The sequence below is a fragment of the Paroedura picta genome, chromosome 7 (assembly GCF_049243985.1).
Source record: "Paroedura picta isolate Pp20150507F chromosome 7, Ppicta_v3.0, whole genome shotgun sequence".
In the NCBI taxonomy this organism is placed as follows: Eukaryota; Metazoa; Chordata; class Lepidosauria; order Squamata; family Gekkonidae; genus Paroedura; species Paroedura picta.
Window position 1 is genome coordinate 70,215,439 of NC_135375.1, and position 17,178 is coordinate 70,232,616.

The 17,178-nt window shown below is 41.2% G+C and overlaps 1 protein-coding gene across 1 annotated transcript in view; it reads left to right on the forward strand.

The window, feature by feature from the left end:
- Positions 1-17,178, forward strand: part of LOC143841077 (uncharacterized) — a 42,495-nt gene that overhangs the window by 13,674 nt on the left and 11,643 nt on the right. Inside the window, exons 3-7 of the mRNA XM_077344786.1 lie at positions 2,570-2,770; positions 5,674-5,781; positions 10,326-10,438; positions 13,934-14,014; positions 15,732-15,854. Of these exons, the coding sequence (XP_077200901.1) occupies positions 2,570-2,770; positions 5,674-5,781; positions 10,326-10,438; positions 13,934-14,014; positions 15,732-15,854 (626 nt within the window). The remainder of the gene's footprint in view (positions 1-2,569; positions 2,771-5,673; positions 5,782-10,325; positions 10,439-13,933; positions 14,015-15,731; positions 15,855-17,178) is intronic.

Below are 17,178 nucleotides of genomic sequence, written 5' to 3' on the forward strand. Positions count from 1 at the left end.
TAAGGATAACGTTCCTTTAGAGCTGTGCAGAAATCTCCTAGCTGTTCCTATACTTTCCCCCCTCCATTATAGAATGAATTTGCAAGATAGTCTCTTACTAAGAAGCTGAACATTTTTTTTTCAGCCTTGTGGATTACCACCCAAAGCCCACCCAGAAAGGGGACGTTTAGGTGGTGAACTTTTCATCTCTCTTATGCATGAATTGGCAGCAGCAAACATCAAGTTGTTCAGTGGGACTCTCACATGTCAAAAGCCTGGAGTCCTTGACCCTCATAGAAGAATAAAAGAATATTGTTTGACCAAAGCCCCATCCAGAGGAGTGGGGTGTTTGCATAAAACACAGAGTTTCTCTTGAGAGATCAGCCACCATTCCATTTGAAGTAGGTGGCTTGACAGGGTGAAGCAAGGTGGGGGCTTTCATGAAGCCTCTCCCCCCAAGAAAAGGGCACAGGTGCTGGAGACCAGGCCAGGCTCACCTTGGAAGTACCCCTTTCCGCACATGCTTACTTGAGCAAAAGCCCCCTGAGTTCAAAAGCCCCCTGAGTCTTATATGCCAGCAAATACTGTAGTTGCCCCTCGAGATCTGGCAGATTTGTGAATGTCAGCTTCATTCATAATCCAAACACAATGACTGTAGAACTGTGCACATGTATCAGTACAATGTATGGGGCAGTGGGGGGTCAAAGCAGAGAAGGGAAAAAAGATCGTTCCATGGGGGGAAAAAACTATATTTCGATCAGAGAGCCCTATGGGTTTTGCATACTGTTTAATCATCAGCGATCTAAAGTAATATATAAAAACAGACTTGATATTTTTTTCATTAGCTAGTAATTGAAAACTAACAACAGGAAACTCAGCACAAATTGAGTATGGCAGAAGTGCCCTCTCCCTCCACCCCCTGCATGGGCTGCATTCTGAAAGGACCCTATGCATACATTAGATACTCATTGCTGAAGGGAGCCAGGCATTGTGGGTAGTCAGGATCTTCCTCCCTCTTCCCATGTGCACTGAATCAACACTGAGCAACCTCAGATCATTGCTATTGGCATTCAGTTAGTATAATTCATTCAGCACAAACTGCTGTGAGAAGATGCCCTGCAGGAAATGTCTACATTGTAGTGACTTGAACAAGAGAGAAATAAAAATTCAGAGCACAGAGCAGAGAGATCATTGTAAGGTTACAACTCTATGCTGATCTGGCAACTGCTGGTGTTTGGGGAAGGCCCTCTGGTGGTGTGGGAGGGTGATGGCAGCTGTGAATGTTGAGGCAAGGAAAGAGTGGAGAAGACCGCTACGTAGACATTGCAAATGACTTTGCTGTCACATTAGCAATTAAAGGTCCATCAGTAAGCAACCATATGGAGGGGGGGGGAGCGTGATAGTCTTGGCATCTTTGTTCTACCCTCCCCTCTCCATTTCCTGCTCTGAGTAATTTCTTTTTTAATGGTGCGATTTGTGTTGCAACACAACTGCAAACGTACATTGTCAAAGGTGAGACAAAATGTTCTTTAAAGTGTCCATGGTTTTTTTGGGATCAGGCAGGCAAAACACAGCCCCTTTTCGGTTTTCTGGACATGGGAAATGTGCTGGGAAAGACGGGTGGGTGATCAGGCTGCCTTCTCCCGATCATACAGGGGTCTGAGCACCTAGTTTTAAAGCCAACCACTTACACAAAGTGTCTTTTTGTGCTCCAGTTATCATATTCAGAGTCTCAGAAATCCACCCAGACAAATAAACTGCAAAAGAACATGAATTCCAATGGGGAGGGGGAGATGATGTATTGTTCTGGCTTTTCCCCATAGCAACAGGGCAATGTTGATTTCTATTAAAAAATGCATCGGTGTTGTGGCATTACTGCATAGCAATGCGGAAGTGCCTTTTTTAAAATAATAATTTTGGTGCTGGGGGGGTGAAAGTTTCAGTCCATGGCAGAACTGCTGTGCTGTGATTGGTAGTTTGCAGTGATTGACAAGCCAAGGAGCAGAGGGGAAAGTTCACCTTGTTTTCCCTTACAAACTCATCAGGAAGCAAAAAGCTGTAGCAGAGTGAAGGGAAAATGTGAGAAAGGTCTCCCCATGAGGAGGGATGCAAATGCAAGATTTACCATTCCTCAATTACAAGCAGGAAACCATTCATGTGTTACCCCTCTGTGTGGAAATGGTCCTCAAGATTAATTTCAGCAGCACAGGGCGAACAATAGGAAATGAACAAAAAATGGAGAACCTGCATATCCTTTTTCTTGTACATGGACTGAAAGTGAGAGTTTTAAATTTAAACCAATTCAGAGAAGTAAGTTGGATGAGGCATTTAAAGGAAAAGGAAAAGGAACGTTAAAGGGAAACAGTAAATGTTTTAGACAGGAGTTAAAGGCACAGCTGAAGGAAGCCATTTTAGGGAATGGTGTGGGGAACCTCTAGGTTACTGGCAGTGTGATATGGGGGCACAAATGTAACAAGCAAAGAGTGAGATATAAGATCAGGAACAATGAAAAATGTCAAGTTTAAGTGAATATGCGTGTAATACATCTTCCAACTTTTATTTCTTTTTTATCAACGTTTTACTGTTGCAGAAGCCTGGGTTCAAACAGTCATCCCTTCAGACTCTCAAGTAACTGAAGATTGCTTAAGACGTAATGCTGAACCCAGGTCACAAGGAGCCATGGTCTCATCTGTTCATCTACCAGGTAGCATTTCCGACTACCTGGATGAGATACAAGTCCATCCTTCACATGCAGTGAAAAGCATTGCTATTGATGAGGAAACTGGCCATGGTAAGCATCTGATCACTCACTGGCACCCAAAGTTCCCTCTCATCACCTCCATTTGCCACACATACAACCAATTAAACATTTTACAAAAATGTACAGCAAGCAGTAAACATTTAAACTATATGTGTGCCGGTGTGTACATGGATTTTGATAGTTTCCTACAGTGGCAGTTCATCTGAGTGATTAGGGGCAGGAAAGGTTGGATGGTGCTGTAAGTCATTAATTCTTCTGCCAAACCAGTGAAGTGCCAACAAGAGATTATGCTCTTAATATGTATCATGCAATTAATATGCTACTTGGATCCCTGCTACTTGGTATGTTTGTACACTGCCAAAGAATTCAGGTTTATATTAGTGTGATTAGGGTTACGAGCTTGTAATCCAGGTAACCTGACATTATTTACCAATGGAAATGTATGAGAGATTGTAAAGCTGCCATGCTAAACAGTGGTTCCTTGACTAATCCTGCCACTTACCTTTCTCCCACTTGCTCCAGTATGACCAATTTCTGCTTCCTACAAGCAGGGCTGACTGAAACTATTTTACTGCCCCAAGCAGGTCCTGAGGAATGCAGGACAGAGAGGTGATAGTCCATTGCCTGGAGCTTGCCATTCTCACCAAGTGGCATAGATCACACAAACCATGGGCATAGCTTATGCTTGCCTCCTACTTCCATGCTACTGGTAGTTAAGAGGAGGGTAAACCCCAACAATGCTCCCAGTGTCAATTAGGTCAAAGGGATGATGGGTGACCAATCTCTTCCTCCTCCATTGTCAAAAGTTGGGACTCACAGGAACTTATTTTGGGGCCCTGATGAGCCAGGTCTGAGATGTAACGGTAACTGCAAGACATCTCTGTCCCCTTGGCTTAGATTGCAACTAGAAAAAAGATCCCTGTTAAATTGATGGTAGGAAGAAAATGGCTAGAGAGAAATTTTATTCCCATTTTCACAATATTAAAATTCAAAGTGACCTGCTTATTTAACTGATCAGCAGTTCAATAAGTTAAACATGGACAAAAGACTTTCACACAACTTATTGGGTATCCGTAGAAATCACTGTCATGGGAAATGGTGATACCTCTACCTTAGATGGCCTTTTAAAGGTTTAGATACTACACTGATGGGGATTTATAAACTGGGGGGGGGGGGCTATAAATGCTCAGTTCTGTCTTCTCATTCCAAGGTCTTGCAGCACCTCAGCCAGTCCCCTGATCACACCAGACTTCAGGTGATAAAGCCCAAATGTTACATCAATGCCACCTCTTCCTTTCACCCCTACATTCTTCCGGTAGGTTTATACATGGTAGAAAGGAACCCTTGTAATGCTCATTTAATGTTTATCTGCCTTCGGTATCTGTTTTCACTTGGCCAAAATCTCATGGATTGTGACCATATTCCTGCACGTGTTCTTCCAGCTGTGCCCTGTTTTTATGCAACAAAAGCTATACAGAGCAGATATCTAAGCAGATTTTTTAAAGCTTGCCTGCTTTTTAAAGAAAGGGTGGAATCATTGTAAGTTGGACAGGTTATGTAGTTTTATAACCTGTAAATTGGACAGGTTATGCAATTTTTAACATAATTTTTCCTAGATTACAAAGTTGTGATATTCCTTGTGGCTGTTATCATAGTGTAGATGGCCTCAGATCTCTTTGGAAAGAGAAGGAGATGAAATCTCAGATTATATGGTATAATTCCCCATTTCTTTTCCTGCTTTTGAAAAAACACTGGAATATTGAAATGGTGATCTATGGAAGAGTGAAATTCTCTGCTTTCAACTATGAAAGGGGAAATGAATAACTCTGGGCACATCTATTCTTTATTGACTTGCAGAGAGGGGACCATTTAGAACATATACATAATGGATTGTATTTTTTTAGTGAACATCAAAAAGAAACCTCATTCAGTATATATGTAAGATTGCATGGCATTTTGGATTGTGATGGAGAACAATGGCAGCCCACGGTGGAAGTAGAAGTAGCCCATGGCATCATCTCTCCTAGAGAGCAGCAGTTGCTTTCAGACTGCTTCAACACAAAGGTTTTGCTCTGGCTTGGCATCCAAACAGGACAGGTTTTTGAGGGTAGGGATGGGCACAAACAAGTCAGCATACTAAATTTTGTCATGAATTAGCAGTTTGTGGTTCACAAAATTATATTCACCAACTGTAGAGCAACCACAAACTTTCATGAATTTTCATACAGTTCATAATGGTTGGTGAAGAGCAGAAAACAGGTGTTTAAGCCATTAAAACTTCTACTTTCTGCCCAGTGTCAAAAGTTGCAGCCAGCAGAAAGCAGGGGGTAAAATGGCTCCCAGCTATGTCACCTCTGTTTTTGTTCACTGCCAAAAAAACATGGTGAGCAGAAAGCTCAGAGCCATTTAAACCCCTGCTTTCTGCTCCCCATGAAAAGCAGCAGGCATAGAACCATTTAAACCCCTATTTTCTGTTTCCTGCCACTTTTCACAGGAAGCAGATGTTTACATTTTAAATGGCTCACAATCCAATATAAACCACTTTGGTTTGCAAACTAGCCTATTGGTTCGTGGTTCAGTTTGTGGTTCAGCCACAAACCATGAACCAAGCTGCAATAATGCAGTTAATTCCCATCCCTATTTGGGACCATTGGAGCATCCATCTGACGTTGACCTCTAATTGTCCACCTTCCAGGGTTTTCCTGTTTTGATACAATTGTGTATGTTTTCTTTTAAAAGACTGAAATCAAACCATGTTTGCATACCTTGTGGTCTTGAAGGGGTGCATTTAAAAGACTGCAAGGAAAGAAACACAGTATAAGATGAAGAATATATATAACGTAACAAATGGGTGTGTCAGGGATAATGGGCAACTAATGACAGAGTCTTGTAATGCTTTCCCAATTTATTTAGTTTTGGCTTTATTTGTATAGGTGAAATCAAGCAGGGACAAAGTTGGCTGAACAAACTTGGATTTAACAAGTTGTCTTTTCTAAAATGCTTCAATGAATGGAAAAGAAACAAAACACCTGTCTCCAAAGGTATTTCCACATAAGCAGTATTATGTTTGTCTTTCCATACTACAGTTCCCACAATGAGATAGAGGCGTTCCCTTGGGCAGGTAATCCCCTTATAATTTACACATGTTAAGTGAATTTAGGTGGTTCTTTTGTAAGTCTCATGTAGGTGACTTTGCCCAGCTGCAAGATTTCTTAGCTATTATTTTGTATGATTTTGATTTACATGTCTTCTAGCACTTCTGTTTGCTTTCTGTTGAAAAACAAATATATAAAGTGCATTTTTTCCTGGTCTGTGAAAGATGCCACAATATGGTGAATATAATTTTATTACAAGTAGGGGATGGATGCACAGAGAACATGTTTTTGTTAGTTTTGCCAGCAACAATCCTTGAGGGCAGTGCACAAACTTGCTCAAACTCGCTCACTTGTCACTCTGAGACTTCCTTGGGTAAAAAAGCCCTCATATTTGTACTTTGGCTATGCTTCTGAGTTGATAACTCATCCCACACAACACCATGCTTTGAATTAACAGTGCTCTGGAGAATGTAGGTCCTAAAATGAATGCAGTTTTCATATAAAAGGACAGGAAACATGGGCACAGCAGTACATTCTTATATCAACATGTTTGCAAGGGGCTTTGTGTTTTTTTAATAGTGTGTGATGTGAGATGGAGAATGGTGGCTCCTCGGGAGAAAGGAGGCTTAGAGCAGGAATGGTTGCAAAGGGGCAGCACTTTTGGAACCACAGCAAATCACACAAACTCCACACAAAAACCTAATCCAGTGCATCCTTTGGGAAACACCAGCACACAACTGTTCTGCTAAAACATGGGGGAAAGCCGGCTACCATAGCAATCACTTGCCAAGGATGTTGTCTGCAAGGCTGAGAGGAATGTGGTGTGGTTAAAAAGTCAAGCTGGAGCCAAGAGTCTGTTTCCTATTATGCACACATCATTTTAAAGGGAATCCTTTTCAGTGGAGGCCCTCCATACATTCTTGTGTTACAGGTCATTGTATCATGAGTGGTGGGTCATCAAGTGCTGCATATCAGGCCAATTTCCCAGCCAAGGCATTCAAGCAACTGTTTCAAGTAGCACAAGAAGGAGATTACCAGCTCACCACAAGAGTTTGGCTTCCGCCGCCCCCATCCATTGCTGGCCCAGGAGGCTCTAGGTATCATCTCCTGGACCTGCACTAGTGTTACCATAGTTGTTTGGTTTGGACCCTACTAGTGATGATACAAGAGGAGACAGAGTAACAAAACATTTGGAATGGATCCTGCTGTTCATACATATTAGAGATTCATCTGATCATTTTCACATTAAAGGCAGACATCTACATGTAAAACCACCCTCATATCAATGATTATTAGGAGCACAGTCACTGCACTGATATTTTTCATGTTTTGAGAATGTGTTCAGAGAAATTTGCAAGTGACAAAGATTTTAAAAATGTATTAATCTTTCTCCCCAATGGAGATGCAAAGTGGCTTATATCATTCTCCTCTCCTCCATGTTATCTTCATAACAACCCTCTGTTGGCTAGACTGAAAGTGTGCTGGGCCAAGTTCACTCAGCAAGCCTTCATGACAGAATGGGTCTCCCTAATCCAAGTTCAACTCACTACTGCTTGTCCTTCCTTGAGTCTCTCTCTTTAGCTTAGCACAAGTGTTTCTTGGCTTGGAGGGAAGGGCAAGTAGTCCACAGGGCAATCCTATGCAGAGTTACTTTATTGAACTCAGTGGGATTCTGTTAGAGTAACTGTGTTGGGTTGCATTGCTAGTTTCCTTGCCAGTTTTAGAGTTTATGTCAGAGAGGGGCAAGGAGCAAGCCTCTTGTTGCCCTTTGACCCCCAAGGAAGCTTCCATGTTAGCATGAGGTCAGGATGTGTGTTCAGAGGGGTGAGATGTGCCCTTTAGTGTGTATTGGAAGAAAACAAACTTTCTATAAACGTTGGAGTTTGCCAGAGAGACAGGAACCATCATCTTTGTAATGATTAGCACATGTCACCTACTTTACTATTAGAGGAGACAAGCCAGTGACCCACAAGAACCTGGGGGGAGGGATGGAGGAATCTCATTTTCTTCTCTCCCATTTTCTCTCTTCTCTGAATGACCCCATAACCTCTTTGCTTTTCCTACTTCCTTTTTATTTCCACTTATCAACCAACTTACTCTATCTGTCCCATGGCTTCAGCTTTCCTTTCTTCCTCTACCCAGGAAAGCTATGGCCTGGTTGTGCTACGTTGGTCACTGGACTGGGCCCAGGGCCACAGTGGGGAACCTGCAGGGACAAACAAGGGTACCTCTTCATGATATTGCTCTTTCCCTCCTCCTGGCAGCCCCCATATACTCAACTTTCTTGGATGTCCTTCTATCCTTTTCATCCACCAACCAATATATCTTTGATCTGCTCCAATCTTCATTTATATTATTTCATTCATAACGTGCCTTTCTCCACAATGGGGACCCAGAGCAGCTTACACATTGTTCTTTCCTCCATTTTATCCTCACAATCCCTTGATGTAGGTTAGACAGGGGCTCATGGGAATTATAGTCCATGAACATCTGGAGGACCACAGGTTGACTACCCCTGGGTTAGAGGAGAGAAACTGGCCCAAAGATCACTTTGTGAGGTTCCATTGGGGAGCAGTAATTCAAACTTAGTTCTCCCAGATCCTAACCACTACATCACACAAGCTTGGGAGGTGGGTGCTGTGTTTCCCCATATTTTTACCAAATGTCAATGTTTCTTTTAGGACTTGGAAGCAATAAACACACAACATGGAATGTATTGGAATTAAAATATTTTTATTAACACACTAGCAGATAAGTATCTACATAAGGAAAAGACAGCCTATACAAACAGCCACTCCTTCAAACCAGAGAGCAGCCAGAGTCCTCTCTCTAACCCAGCTGAGACTGTTTCAGAGTTCTATACAACTAGAAATCTTACACCTGTGTTCCTAATCAGACATTGCTAACATTGAGAAGAGATGCCCTCCCAATTTTCACTGCTTAGCTTTCTGATTGCCTCGGCTCCTGTACCTATTAAAGGCATACGCTCCTACATTTAAAGAAAAGGAAAGCAAACAGATGGCTGTTTGGGTTGGAAAGGATAAGGTACGGAGGAGCATTGTAGCACACCACACATAACTCCCAGAAACAATCTTCCACATTTTCGCTATACTGCTGTTGAATAATAGAAGGCCCCTAGGGCTGGGTGAGCTATGCAAGTCACATGATAGTGGGTCATCTGGTAGTTGCTGCCAAGCCCAGCCACAATTCCTTCTCCCAGGGACAGATTGAGCATAATGGGAACACGACCTGGTGGGCTTTTAATGGCATTCCTACCACTTGGGTGCAACCATCCCTGTGGCAGAAGGTCTATATCTGGTCCTTTCAAGCTCTTTGTGGTATGAAGGAGGTGGAGCCCAGCTCAAAGCAAGACCAGAGAGGTGACACCTAACCCACCCAACGTAAAAGAAGGCAATTTGAGGAAGCTCGCACCCAGTACACTCATCCCACACCCAAGGTGAGAGAGGAAGTGCTTGGGCAATTGAAGGGACACCTGGCCTTTGGAAGCTGGAGGAGCAGATTCCCTGCCTGCCTCTCTCCTTTAGAGGAGTGAGGGAGTGAGGCCCTTTAATAGGGCTCTTTTTCACTCCAAGTATACCCTTGCTTCCTCCTTCAAAGGCCAAAACTGTTGACAGAGTAATTAACATAGCAACAGTGAGCAACCTGATTAAAGTATAGGTAAGGTTTATTTAGGAATTAATAAACTTGACAGAAAAGACAGAGGGGTTCCTAGCTGCATGTCTTGCTGAGATAGTGGTTAAGACTGGGTGTGGCACTACTGAGAAGAAGGGGGTAAATGTCCTAAGTAGCAATCAAATAAGGAATGAAACTTAACACGAGAGAATGTGTTAACCTGTATCCTAATAGGCTTCTTACTGTCCACTTCAGGGTCATCGTTGTACACCAGTCATTGCCTTTCCCAACAACAATAGTCCTGGAAATGGAACTGCATGCTCTTTACTGACAAAAACTAAGATTTAAAGGTTGACAGTACTGTATGACTGCCTAGCAATGGCCACTGAGGGCATTTGTTTCTTTAAAAATACAGGCACTGCTTGTGTTATTGGCATGGGGAGATTCACCTGCAGTAAGATTTTTATGTTTTAGATTTTTCTGCAAAGCTGAGTTGTTTTCCAGGATTATACAAAAACCTGTGTTTTTGTATAATTTTCTTCAATTTTCTTAATTTAAGTATTTATTTATTTATGTGTTCATTTATTCAATTTGTAGCCCACCACTACCATACTAGTGGCTCGTGGTGGGCTACAACATATAATGCCCACAATAAAATCCCCATAAAAGAATAAAACCCACTAATAGCAGTGATAAATAAAATCTCCCCACACATACACACACACTCCACAGGTTTCCATCAAGTGCCTCAGGAGACACAGTAGAGGTAAGCCAGTGACCTGGCTAATTCAAATTAGATTTAGTTGAGATTTAGATTTATTGATTTGATTTGTGTGCATATATATTATATATTGTAGGTCAACCAAGTTCTCCTAGAGTACTGTCTCATGACAACCAGCTGGGTGGATATCTATCCAAGGAAGGACACTTCTACATCCCATGCAGATTAGCTAAATTATATATTACCAAGGTAAAAAGACAATGAAGATAATTTCCAATACAAGGTTATTTAATGGATATTTCAATACAAATGCATTAACTGATTAGTTTAAGGCATTACTTCACACAAGGTGATATTTCTTTCTATTTTTCTCAGTCATGCACTTTCTTTCAAAGTGGATGTAATGTTACTCATTATAAACATAATTTCTTTTTTTTTATGATAATTTTATTGTTTATTATTATATAAAGCATTTACAGAGAAGTTGTAAAGAAAAAGCGACCAGTTGATATGGTTTGCCATCTCTTTTAACATAGATATTTAGTTCTCATCACATATTATTCCTAGTCTAAAAGTTTTTACCATTTTTCTTAGCCAAGTGATTGTTAATACATATGAGATCTGTTATAGGAATACATTCTGTTATTATCTTAAATGATATTAGGTCAGTCTCCTTCACTACTGTTGTCTTGTTAATGCCTATAAAATATGGTTTGTCATCCTCTTTTGGCATACATATTAACATACATATTCAATTCCCATCGCATATTAATCCTGATCTAGGAGTTATTACCATCTTTCTTAACAAAGTAGTTGTTGATACATAGGAAGGTATAATCTATTATAAGGATATATTCTATTATTGTCTTAAGTGATATAAAGTCAGTTCCCTTCATATATTAGACCTGTCCTAAAGGTTGCTACTGCTTTTTTTTTTTCTCACAAGAAGCCAGGAGAGTACTCCATTGTTCAGCTCATCTTTCAGGTGGTCGCAGAAAATGAAATTGTATTTTTTTCCATAGTAGAGTGTTTCTGATTGTCCTTCTGTCAGGGCCAGAGAAATCTCTTGCTTGATTCTTGCTTGTAATCGCCTTTGAGGAGGCTCTGAATCCTTTGTCAATCTGGATCTCTTCCTCTGGTCGCACAGAAATATCTCCTGATAGCTTCCTAGTTGCTGTCGCTTTTGAATAGACTCTTTTTATTTTGCTGATCCAAGTCATTTCCTGCTCTGAATAGACTTCCAGGTTTTTGGTACTTTCCTTCCATGAATCTGTTTTCCCAGGTTCTTTAAAGATACTTTGGGTTTTTACATCTCTGGCACTCTCTCCCTCCAGTTGGTTAACTTCCAGACATTGAAGTTTCACTTGATTTACTGTTAGCTGAGCTGCGTCATCAGCTGGTCTCTCCGGATCTTGGGCTCCATCCAAAAGCTCCCCCTTAGTCCCACGAATTTCCTTTTCCAGCTTATTGACTGCTTTCAGTATCTCTGAGTTTCCTTTGCATAACAGATAGAGAAGCTGTGCCTTTGTTAATTCTCCAGTTGTTAATTCTTCCATAGTTCTAGGCAGACACAAACTATAAACAGAAAGTCTCGTGAGGTCTCGCGGGAGCACGAGCGATCCCAAATTATCAGTTTGTCGATCTCCGTATCAAGTCAAATTCTCCCACTGAACGTTCACCCATAAATCTTCAAAGCACTCTCTTTGTTTGGTTAATGGGTGTAATTAGCTGGGAGTCTCTCACTCGGGGAAAGAAGGAATTCGCTTGTAAATTGGTTGAGGGGGGGGAGGGAAGAGCTTGTGAGAGGAGAGAGAGAAAAGCCAGAAAGCTTTCAATTCTTACTGTTGTAGGTTCCAGCTTCTGTCAGCTTCTGCTCCTATCGATCTGGTAAATGATGGTCTGGGAAGAATGTGAGGTCGGCTGGTCGTTTCAAGCTTGTAAAGTTGTTTGCGACAAAGACGCCATCTTGACCTTGAGCTCAAGCCGCTATTAATCCAGGGAGGTCTTGCTTCTCCCTACGGATCTGTAGGACCCTCAGGTCACCGTTCCCGGTTCCTGGGGCGACCGGTGAGCAGATTTGCGTATCTGTTCAGGTCTGCCAGGTGCATAAGCCCCTGACCCTCGGCATGGCTTAAGAGCTGAACTGAAGTCCAGCTTTCTTATGGCGCCATCTTGAGGTCTCCCAACATAATTTCTTTTTTGCATTGGTGGTGTCTGCAGGTATTAGTTTATGTCCTAAATAAATATCTGTTCCTAGATATATGACTTTTGAATAACTAGTGAGATTTTTATAACATAACTAGTGAGATTTTTATAGTATAATAATTTTTACAAGCCCTGATCCTATGAAAATTCTGACAGAGCAAGCTACATTCGAGTTTGTACTGATGGGATCCTGGCTCACATCCAATAATCAAAGGTGCTTAAAGTGCTTATACATACCAGAAATTCCAAAACTATCTATCTGGGCATCAAATAATTTTAGGCACATGAGAAGGATCAGCATTATGTTTTCTTCCTATTTTCTCTCTAAGCATGCTTTCATCCATAACATTGTTCCATTGGAATACCTAATTGGGAAATGCCAGAAATAGTCTGGGCTTCCACAGTATGGCAAAATGCCTGAATTAACCAAAGAGGCTTCCTAGGTATGTACAGCTTCAGTCACACATAGTGAGGATACTTTATTTTAACTGTCCAGGTCTTGCCCAGTCTAAGAATAGGTACCTTTAGGGATAGGCAAGAACAGAAAAAAATGTGGTTTGGCCAAATCATGACCCAATTTGAACCAGGTGGCCAGTTCGTGAATCAGCCCAGCTTATGGTTCATGATCCCACAAACCTTACTGAAAGGGACATCACTGTTTTAAATAATGCAATTCTCTTTCCGTTATTTTCTATAATGATAATCAAATGTCTCAGTTCATTCAGGCACTCATGTAGCAATACTACTGCAATCTAAATAAACATACAAAATTGGTAAAACTGACTTAATATTTTAATACAGAAGATCACACCTTCCTCGTGGATCAGACTGGCAGCAATTTTGCAACTTTTTCATAGCACACTTCTACTGAGAATACTAGTTCTCTTTTTCATCTGACCCTGGTTTGGTCGTAGCTCTCTTGGATGATTTGTCTAAAATGAAGGCTACATGATGGTGAATGAACTGCAGGTCAATCCAGATAAGGCAGCGATTATATAATGGTGGGAACCATGATGGTCCAACTAACTGGGAAAATGGCTAGTTAGGTTTTCAGCATGGGAAAACAGCCAGATTCAGCTGTGATCAGGTTAGCTGTTGTCCATGCTGCTTTTCATCATCTTTCATTGCTTCACTCAGTGGCCTCAATGGCCTTCCTGCTAGAGGAACCGATTATTCTGTCACGCGAGTCTTAGTAACTTCCAGAGTAGATTGTTGTAAGTGCTTTCTGTAAGTCTGCCCTTGAAGACAACTTAGAAACTTCAATTTTAGAGTCTGCCCACTGAAGACTACAATTGCAACCACTGAAGAAGCAATAGAAAACAGGACAGAATACCTGGGACCCCGTTCTGGTTGCAAAATTATTTAGGATTTAATAAATCTCAAGAAGACACAACCTTTTGCCTATTGGTTTCATTTGCTTTGGATGTCCTCCACTCAGAGCAGAGCTTTTCTCCAACCATATTACAATCTGGGAAGCCAGGGTGATTGTTAGATATTGAGAATTCTGAGCTGATAACTTCCTTTTACCTTCTGTGACAGATTATAAAAGACATGCACCAGATGAAAACTGGATATGTAAAGGTAATCAAAGAGCTGGAGCGTGTAGGAAAAGAAAATCAGGTGATTTCATATATCATAATGAAGATAAAATCAAAGTATTCTATTTTCTATCTCTTGCAATGAGAAAGTGTCTCAATAAACTATACTAGCCACATATCTTCAGCCTAATATATTTCTCAGGGTTGTTGTGAAGAGAGAATGAAGGAGAGGAGACAGATGTAAGCTGCTTTAGTTCTCCTGTTAAGGAGAAAGGCAGGGGAAAGTTAGAGAAATAAACTTTCAAAAGAAGCTCCAAATTTTTATTTCCCCCCCCCCCACATACTTTTTTCCTGAAATTTAGTTAATTGTACTTTTTTGGGGGGGGGAGTTCTTGCATAAATAGGGAGCTCTTCTTATAAATAGAATCTGACCTTATGCCCAGCCAAATTTATGTCAACAGAAAAGAGTGGTCTTCAGTGCTCATACACAGCATCAGGCTGGGATTCTAGACCTATTGACTTCAAGTTAATTATAGTAATTATTTTAAAAACTGATTATAATGGGCCTTCCATTAGGTCTTAATTCATATTTATGCCTTTTATGTATTAAACTCACTGTCCTTATTTGAGTTACAAATGCACCGTCTTGCTTTTAAGATTAAACCCAGGCTCCATTTTTCTTGTTAGATGGTAGCTCCCTCTGGTGCCAGTTTTAGGGAGCAAAATGACATGCATTGAAAGAAAGGACCCTACAATTTACTGCCAATGGCCCTCAGATTTAGATTTCTCTTTGACTTTAAGGAGTTGTAGAGGCACTGGGGAAGAACAAAGAAACAGCAGAGGGAAGATGGAACTATGAGGGATAAATAGAATTCTACCTCCTGAGATGGTATATTTCTACTGTTTGAGCCTTTAATAGAAACTGTACGCACACTTACATAAATCCCCCCTTCAAATTAGTAGTTTCTCCTCCTTGCTAAAGAATGGAAGGTCTATGACATTTTAACCCCACCCTTCCTCCAAGCAAAATGCGTGGTTATCACCATTTCCAATTTATCCTCAGAACAGCCCTGTAAGAGAGGATAGGCAAGTGATTAACTGGCTTACAGTGAATTGAAGCTTGAGCAGGAATTTGAACATAGGTCTTCCTTATATTACCCTAATCGCAACACTCCAACTAAGGATCCACTACTAATCACCATAGACAGTGCTGACCCGGATGGGCCAATGGTATAAGGCAATATAAGGCAGCTTTGTAGGTTTGTGAAGAGGAACACCCACTTGAATTATTATTGTTAGCTGAATATAGCCAGATTAGTACAACAGCCAGTTGACACTGATAACAGTGAGTAAATACTGACATCAAAATTCAGACTTAGAAACAGTTATGCTTTTATGGTCTGAAGCATCATGCTTTTAGTATCTGCCCTCTGTGTCATACCCAGTACTTTGTAATGCCTGCTTTATTAAAGCTGTATAAGCAAGATTATTGAGACTCTAAATTTGAAAAATTACTTAGATTTTCTGTATTATTTCTACTGTTTTCGGTTCAGTATTATTACCACTCAATGGTATAACCAAACAGTTGTACCAATGGAGCCGCTTGCACCAGTGAAAGAGAAAAACCAGATGATTTTGTTCTTTGATGCATTTTGTCCACAAAGCAAACTAGAAACCAGATGACTATCAAATGTATGCTATAATGAAAGAAACCCAGAGATTTAGGTTGAAATGGGTCATTTCCATGTTTAGTTCCCTTTGTCATTAGCTTCTTTGCTTCTACACAATATATTGGACAGGAGCAAGCCTTAACAGCCCTGAAAAATCAATACAACAGCAAAATGAAGATCCTGAGAGTTCACCTTGAAGCTTATCAGAAGCTGATAGACAAGAAAAACCAAGACTGGCAAGTCACAGTGAAGGTAAAAGGAGAAATACAGGCACTTAGAATGAACAATTGTCGGTGTGAAACTTGCACGCTTCATAAACATTAGATTTTCAAGGGGCTTAAGAAGGCCATTCAGGGTAAGGCCATTCATTTGGCATCAATCCACTAAAGCAAAATGGTGCTACTTTTTTTTTGCAGGACTAACTGCCAATTTGTTCTTTGAACTACTTTATTATGATATTAGGGTGTGAGCTAATTTGCATGAAATTTTTGTTTTGTTTTGTGATGGGCTGCAGAAATCATCACCTGAAACCAAACACGTGAAATCACAGGTAAAACCAAACATGTGAAATCACAGGCAAGACTGAGCAGCATATGAAGTCATTTGCTATTGTTGCTCTTGGCCTGTACGGGAAGGGGGAATTTCTCTCCTGGATGAACAGACTGTAATTTGGAACGTATGTCTACAGCCACTCAAGAGCACACTGACATGCCTGCAGCAGCTGTCACCCAGACAATTCCACAACTTTCACTTTTTCTAAGTGCTTTTTTTAAAAGCAGTCTTGTGTGTTACAATGCAGCAGCAGCAACATTGTAATACAATAATCTTGGGTTCTTTAAAATAATCTAGGTTTCTTAAAAAAAAAAAAAAACATCCAGTATACTGGGAGAGAAGGAGGAGGGAATCAAGGACACAGAATGGTGGAATGAAGGGGTGCAATGGGGAAAAAGGTGTAAGCAGGCACCATTTTTTCCATGTTGTCTGTGAATTAGGCAGTGCTCCCAAGGCTTTCAATGGAAAGAGAGTGAGACACACAGCAGATGGAAGAGGGAAGCACGTAGGCACCTTTCCCATGGGAAGTGGAAGAAGGGAAGGAGGATGGTGATAAGGAAAGGGGCATGTATAACTGACTCAAAATGGAGGGCATGGGGAAAAAACCCCAAATACATGCATTTCCTCATTGGGCAGCCCCGAGGTAGATTCTGCCTTGAAAGATGAAATCACTGTAACCAGGAATTTCCTAAACACATGGCAATTTGGGGCTGTGCCCGGAAAAGTGAATTTAAATGCAGAAATGGACAGAAAAGGCAACCCTTTAAAAATGCAAGACTGAACAATATTGCTAGTGCAGAAACAGCAGTGAATATGTGCCTTTCACATCTTAAAAAATGTCATAGCTTGTTATTGGTAGGAGGTGATACTAGGGTTGTGCGCTCCGGTACACTCTGGCTACTTCAGTGAGCACTGAAGCCTGAGGCAGCCAGTGCTCCGCGCCTGCATGCGGGTACCAGCTGGAGCACCATCACCACTCCTCCCCTCCACGCCATAGCGCTGGCTGCCTTGGGCTTCGGTGCTC